We start from the raw sequence: 7822 nt of genomic DNA on the forward strand, positions 1-7822 counted from the left end.
AATTTGGAGTTGTTTGAACCCCATTTTTTTTCAAAAAATATATTTTAAAATAGTACAATGATGAAGAATGTGAGATTAAAAAATAAAGAAAAATTTTGAGTTTACGTATAATATTATTTTATTGAAAAATGAGTAGTTGAAATGGTGTCAAATTACTATTTAAAAAATGTATTTTGATGAAAAAAGAGGCTCAAACAATCTCACTTTAAGGGAGAATGGAAAATCTGTTTGTACTGAATTTATCCCACAGAACAAATATTGAAAAAATATACCCACTCACCCACCCCATATATTGTGCGTGGTCTGTAATTTGTCTGGCAAAATACTTTCTATACATGTAGTACAACTCAAGGGAGAATAGTCATAAATCACACGAATTTTATCTAGTGTCCCACAATCAATTGAATAAGCAAAGATTATCTGGGATAGAACTTCAATGTGGATAAACAAACATCACCCAAGGCTCAACCAGGTGACAACGCTAACAAACTAGTTACACAACAAAACTCCGCCAAAACGAAGGTCCTCGCAACAAAACTTGATCATCTCAACTCTGCAAAATCCCCACCACTTCCCTAAACGAAGAGCACAGCGGAAAGAAAGAAATTGGAAAACACACTATATATTCCTTGAACAAGACCAGATCAGAAAAGGCTGAGAATTAATTAGCCGACCAAAAAGAAACCGGCACCTATGCCACCACGCTTGCTCAAGCTTCTTGATCAAATGCTCAGCCAAGAGACTTGTGATATTTCATGATGAAAGGAAGAACTTTGAAAATTTACACCCGCCATGGTGGTGTAATTAATCACAGTATCAGCAGGAAGAAGGATATCGATTATTAAATATTTTATCAACTTATACCATGCATAGCATCATTTACAGCCATACCTCCCCGCCCATGATGAGCAACCAAATCGTATTTGCGTGAAAGCAACCCTGCTGTGTTCATGGAAATAGATGTACCAATTAGACGTGAACACTGGAGCTAATACATTCGGTTAAATTTGATGAGGCAACTGTTAAAACCTTTTGATCAACAAAATCCGGCCATTACAACTGGTCAATGTCGTGCATTCATCAATGTATGACAATAGATTTGTATATCATTAAGTTATTATCTGAAAACCAAGCTGCCGTTTTGTTGGAGTCTCAACTTTTCAACGAGTGACTGGTAGAAGGATTTCAGTACCTTGATATCGTTACCCTGACAACAGAAATACATTAGAAAGATAACCGAGGCAACATAAGACACATCAACATAGATACAGAAACTAGTTCCAGAAGTTTATCACCAGGACCACCCCTAGTCATCCCCACCCCACCACCCACCATCGTAAACAAAGTAGTAAAAAGAAAATGAAGGAAAGGCGGAGGGAGAAAAGCTTAAAACTTGTATTCTAGGAATTATGCATATTCTCCTGATGAAAATTGACAACATTTTACAAAGTTCCATTACTTCTATCTCATTTCAACAAGTTTTGGGTCCATCAATAACAGCTAATGACTTGAATCAGTTGCTAAAGGCAAACCAAAGCATATTTATCCAGAAAATATGTAGCCAAGCAAGCACATATCAATTCCCAGTTTTAAATAACTGTTATAAAAAGCTAAGTGTAACACCTGCAATATTTGACAATATTGCTCTGCCAAGTCTTGAGGGCAATGCACATTTGGAAAACCTTGTGATACAAAATGATGAAGAAAATCATTGCCAAAGTTCTCATACATGACCTTTTGAGCCAAAACTATTTCGCCAAACAAGACAAGCTGCCAAAGGAAGTCCCAACAAACAATGGAAAACTAAGTTAGGCAGGAATATAAAAGAATACAAATATCAGCAAAAAGCAACCAATTCAAGAACAATATAATTTCTTCAACATACTAGGAAAATGGTATTTCCACTTCCAAGTTCATTTAATAAAAAATAATGCCATTTATTTATTCTCCATGTGAGTACATGCATTGGACAATGCGGCAAAAAATGACCCGTTGGATCTATATAACAGAAGCACTATGCATGTTGATCGATTCGCGGGGCTCAGGAAATACATGTGGCACAAAGTCAAATCTAACAATGCAATAATGTTTCTTTTGACTAAATGAAGCAACAGTTCATGGAAAATCCCACTTTGTAAACAACTAAGACCTCAGATAGCATTCAGGAAAGATTTTAATTTCAGACACCGAAGTAATAAAGAAAAAAATATTTTTAGATATCTGTAGATCATGCAAAATAGACTAACTGCTCTACTACATTCATCTATTTTAAAAAGAGATCTTGTTTATCCTCCCTTTATAATAACATTGATTATGATGCAATATATGAGCATGCACTCATGGAATGCGATTATAAAATGGTTTTCAAATGAAACTTGTTTAGATCTTGATATTATCAACTTACAGTATTTGTGTCCCGAAACTCAAACGACTTGTCAAGCACACTGTACAGACAACAATTTGTGGCAAATGCCTCAACTATAAAACTCTGGAAACCAGGTACCTGCAAAATAGTCTCTCCTTAGTATCCTGTGAAATATTATTGCAGAAATGGTATTTTGAGAGTAAGATACCTTTTCTTCACCACAAGGCCTACCACACCAGTCTTTAATTAGCCTGATGAATATCTGCACGCATGACTGGATGACAAATTGAGAATTCAACTCAATCTTAAATAAACTGGTAATTTAACAGATTCCAAAGCACAATAACAGTTGTAAGTATTTCCACAATATGAGAAAGTTCCACAGCACAGACCTTTCTTACTGGGATATCCTTAGAAATTAACTCAATCTTAAATAAACTGTTAATTTAACAGATTCCAAAGCACAATGACAGTTGCAAGTATTTCCACAAAATGAGAAAGTTCCACAGCACACACACCTTTCTTACAGGGATGTCCTTGTGCTTACAAGATGTATATAACAGCAACTGCATCATTGACTCCAAGTAGCCCCTACTTTTCGGTAAAAGAAAAACCAATGATAGATCATGTGTAGTAATCACATGCAAAAACGTATAAAATGTTCGCTGAAGCTCCTGCAACTCGCGGATTTCCTGACAAATAAGGCATAACTTGCAACTAAAGCAGCTGAGGAAGCCTTAGCACCAAAGAATAGTGACAAGTTCAAAAGAATAGGCATCACAAACCAACAGGTTCACATACCTCAGTATTGCCACCAGGTCCTGACTGAATTTCATTCCTTGGAAGAATATTGAACACCCTACTTGCAATAATAGGGTACACTCCCTCCAAAATGTCCCGGACTCCAGCACTGAATTTGCAGATGAGTTGATTAAGAAGTACCAGAAAATCCACCAGTTCCTTTGGCTGCAAGTATGGCATTACCAAAATTAAAATCCTCAAAATTACAGTAGACTACAGTAAAAGTAGGCCACGCGAGTATTTGATCAGCAAAGACAAAACATATCCAATTTTAAACCCAGCAAACAAAAGAAAAAGCTCCAACATGATGAGCATGATACAGAACATGGAACGATATTGTTAGCAAGTGGAGAATATGGAACCTCGTATAAGTCATTATATGCAGCACGGAACATAAGCATATATTAGTCTTGATGAAATAACCAAGCACAAATAGACATCATAGTCCATTTGCTACGGTAGCTAGATATTTTACTAAAATCTTATGGCAGTTGCGAATATAACATTACTACGATCATAAAAGAAACATAATAAACACACAATTAAGAATAATAGCTTTTTTTTTTTTTTTACAAGCATAATAGAAGGATTGTGGAAGTCTAGATCAAAACAGCAAAAACAACTTTCAGGCCATCAATACTGCAAACCACATAATATAAATAGGAAGACAAATATATACACCTGACTTTCTGGTAGCAACTGCTCCAATGCCTTCGGAAGATATGGAAATACAGATGCTCCTAAAGTGTTCACCATACTGTGAATAAATGAAGTGACCTAGCAAAGGAGGTTTTATTAGCCAAAGAGTTTTCAATATGACATTAAAGAAAGGAACTCTAATACATACCTTACACCGCAGTGGTTCTATCTTCGGAAAGACAACAAGTATTTGCAAGAGAAAATCCAAAGTCTGCATCAAAGAAAAATTCAGGAAAACGTCATAGTAAAGGGGGAAAACGAACATCTCTACTATTGAGAATCAACAAGAATCCACTCCAATCAAACCATAATATTTTGTGTATATACTGTCACCAATGTGCAGAGTAGGCATGATAAATGAATCAAAAAGAATCTACTCCAATCAACCCATAATACTTTGTATATATACTGTCACCAATTTGTAGAGTAGCCATGATAAATGAATATTTCACACTCATCTTTTCTGCAGAGAAGAAGAATAATGTCATATGAACTACCAGATAGAAGTACAAGATGTAGGAGTATTGGGCCAGTCAGGAAAAGAAACATCGAGAGAAACTTTCATATGCGATAATAAGAGAATAAATAATTGTACATAACACACTCAGTTAAAAGTACTACATAAATTTACAAAATCACAAGTATTGATGCTAAATGACGGGTAAAACCACTTCAGATCAGAGAAAATGGATCACAATTCACCTACCTGTTTGAACATGAGACCAATGGAAGGGCGACTAGCAGTTGCAAGACGCTCGCTGAACCCCTAAATTACACAAATGCTATATTGATTAGAGTAAACATGATGAAGTTAAAATAGTTATCTGAGGCAGACTCAAACCACTAAGAACAGCGTTAAGTATTTTAATATATATAATACGCATCAACTGTTGGTGACAAAATACCACATTTTTTCCATTTTATATGTACACAGATAGGGTTAATTTCATTTCTTACATCACCTACAAAAAAAAAAGGTAACATATGAAATATTCCCAAATGAAAAACAGAATATTAAACCAACTAGGATAAACAACACGACATAAGAAACTTGAAATGTTAAGAAAAACCTTGCTTAGAGCATTAATGGCCATAATAATTTGCTTGATATCTGCAATTTGTGCAGGAGACCCTCCAGGGTTATGAGCTTTGGCATTTGATAGGGCCACCTCAACCTGCAAAAGTTTGCTTAATTTAAATTCACTATAAAATAACATGAAAAGGTTAGAGCAATGTGCTACTCCTGAATCAGGTAAATACAAATAACCAAGCATCAGATCAAAAAATTTACAAACAATGCATAATTTAATACACATAATTCATAACATGCAATCAAACTTGACCTGCTGACAAAGAGGAGAGAGCAATGAAGAAAGGTAATCAGACTGCTTGTCTGGTGGTACATCTTCCATCCCAATTAACAAGCCAATTGCCTGCAATGTAAAAACAATCAAAGCATGGGTCAAATTAAATAATTTACATATTGCGAGGAGTCAACTTCAACAATCTACATCTGCAAATATACATGAAATTAAACATTTACCTCAAAAATGTGACTCCCATCTTCTTCATTTGATGCAGTGTCCATTCTCGTGAACTCTGCAACTTTATCTTGCAGATGCTGGAGTTCCATATAAAAATGCAAGTTATTAAAGAGAAAGCATTAAAGTTATAGGCGTGGATCAACATGCCAAGCATAGTTACCATAATTAACACCATCATTAACATCAATATGGATAATCTAATACCTGCAAGATAATCTCTACATAAGGCACGAGCTTTGGTTTGAGCAATTTCACGAACCTTGTGAAAAGATGACTTGCCCTTCTCCTCACATTGACATTGGAATGGTGCACACCTCTTTCATCAAGAAAGGCACCTAGTGCCATTGGGATATATTGAGTATTATCCAGAAAGAACTTCATATATCTTGTTATTGTTTCCAAATACACAAGCGCAACAAGCCTGTTGGAATGACAAGGAAATCTCGTCAATAGAAGCATGGGGACCAATTCTCCCAGCAGACCAGTGCGATTCCTCGCTGCATCATCTTGTAATGATTCGCCAAGAGCATAAAATAAAGAAAGTGCAGCTTCAACTTCTTCAACGTTTCTCTTCTCTGATGATGTAACAGCACTAGATAACGAGTTCCTGATAAAATTATGAGTCACATCAGGAGCTACACGACCTACATTGCGGAGCAGTACAAATAAATCCTTCCGGAACTCCACCATCCTATCTTCTTCTTCCCTACCAATCTTGTCCAGCATATCAAGATTGCTGCGGTAGAGAGGATCAAATTGAATCTGTACGCGGATCACTTCCAATATCTGGTCCAAGTGAAGCAACTGCATCTCCGTCAATGGAGAAAGGCTCTTCATCGTGCCAACATAACCTGAAAGAAACTGCACAATGCTGAATGCTGAATCAACTTCACAGTTCTTCATAACATAAAACACTGAGGGCAGAACTTCATTCAAGAGCTCCAACGAGACCCCCTTGCCATCCTCTGAGTTCAAACGCTTGGAACATTCCAAAACTTCATTGGCATACCCTGTGACCAAGGAAGCCACACTAGAAACCAACTCGGAGTCACTATCCCCCATGACCAATGCAAAAACTCTGCTTATTTGCAAGCTCTGCAGAATGGTAAGCTTGGACTTGTAATCCATTCCTTTTGTCACAACCGCAAGAATAACAATGGCAGCAGCACCACGAAGCTGATCCGGTAAAACATCCATCAGCATCAACTCGAACAACATTTGAATATATGCATCATTGACAATCAACCCAATGTCAATCCATGAAATGTACCTCCTCATCGAATCCAAAACACTAGTACATAACTCTGGGTTAGAATTCTTGTACATCAATATAATGTCATACCAAGCTCTAACAATCTGAGGCACACACTGAGCCCTCATTGCATCCTTAATCCTACCAGCCACAGCTACCTCATCCCCACTCCGTGGATAGTCCAAGCTGATTAATTCATCATCCAATGCATTCAAAACCCGACAAAACATATCAATGACCACCGCATCTTTACTTAAATTTGGCAGGAAATCCATAAATACTGATGGCCAGATTAAGGGGTACTCAAAGTAAATTAAAAACACAACAATCTGAGCAAGCTTATTTTTTAGAAACGCCGGGCCATCCAAAACCTTAACCGAGCTGTTACCATTGACATCAACAGCTTCATAACAAGCTATCGAAAATACAGATTTTCTAATATATGACTTCTCGTCCGGAGTCATTGACAGGTACTTAACAAGAAGGGCCTCGTGAAGACATTGTAAGCACCAGAACTGGACTTGAGCTAGCTTACAGAAAGATAATTTCTCTATACATATCCTACAGATTGATGGGTTCTCTTTAATTTGCTGAACATAAGCCACGGCCTGTGATTTCAGTACTGAATCGAATGTCACGGATTCGTCAAAGCTGATCAAAATCGCCTTTTCGAGATCATCCATACCTCGTAAACCTCTAAACCCTTGAAATAAACAACCTATCCCCTAATTACACACTGCGAAGAATTTGGATAAGAGATTCTAAATATTATTGCCTTTTCTATATGTATAATGAAATTGATTGAATGAAGAGTTGATTGAGGGATTACCTGAAGAAATAAAAGAATTGAATAGAGAGATTTGACGACAGAACTGGGTTTTTGGAGTTCTAAGGAACGAAGGTTTTTCAGTAGCTCATCTCTCCTATGGGCACTTTTAAATTTGATCTTGAGACAAAACTTTGACTTTGAAAATCATGAATATTATCACATTGATTTATTGAATGTTAAAAAATAATGATGTTCTTAAATATATTGTACAATTATAAAATAATGTATTGTTAAAAATACTTTACTATCATTTTAGTTAATAATTGAAAATCAAACACTTCCTCACTTATAAAATTTCAAAACGAACTTTCAAGACAGAAAAAAACTCTCAT

General features: G+C 36.2%; 1 protein-coding gene across 7 annotated transcripts; it reads right to left on the minus strand.

Annotated features, from left to right (window-relative positions):
• Positions 1 to 258: 258 nt before the first annotated feature.
• LOC111366169 (exportin-T-like) lies at positions 259 to 7618 on the minus strand. 7 transcript variants are annotated; one of them, XR_002697587.1, is made up of 15 exons: positions 5614 to 7604; positions 5409 to 5486; positions 5209 to 5298; positions 4936 to 5040; positions 4572 to 4631; positions 4014 to 4076; positions 3848 to 3943; positions 3167 to 3331; positions 2884 to 3057; positions 2574 to 2639; positions 2405 to 2503; positions 1624 to 1770; positions 1030 to 1207; positions 892 to 942; positions 259 to 787 (listed from the first exon to the last, which is right to left on the minus strand). XR_002697587.1 is itself a non-coding variant. In XM_022986863.1 (14 exons), exons 2-14 carry the CDS (start codon positions 7342 to 7344, stop codon positions 1118 to 1120), a joined length of 2964 nt encoding a protein of 987 aa, XP_022842631.1. In that variant the 5' UTR covers positions 7345 to 7397; positions 7491 to 7618; the 3' UTR covers positions 259 to 1117. The 7 variants fall into 7 exon arrangements, 2 of the variants coding, with proteins under 2 accessions (XP_022842631.1, XP_022842632.1); XR_002697586.1 differs by having other exon boundaries at positions 259 to 939; XR_002697585.1 differs by having other exon boundaries at positions 259 to 942.
• Between the last annotated feature and the right edge of the window lie 204 nt (positions 7619 to 7822).

Source organism: Olea europaea, chromosome 17, assembly GCF_002742605.1.
Source record: "Olea europaea var. sylvestris chromosome 17, O_europaea_v1, whole genome shotgun sequence".
Lineage (NCBI taxonomy): Eukaryota > Viridiplantae > Streptophyta > Magnoliopsida > Lamiales > Oleaceae > Olea > Olea europaea.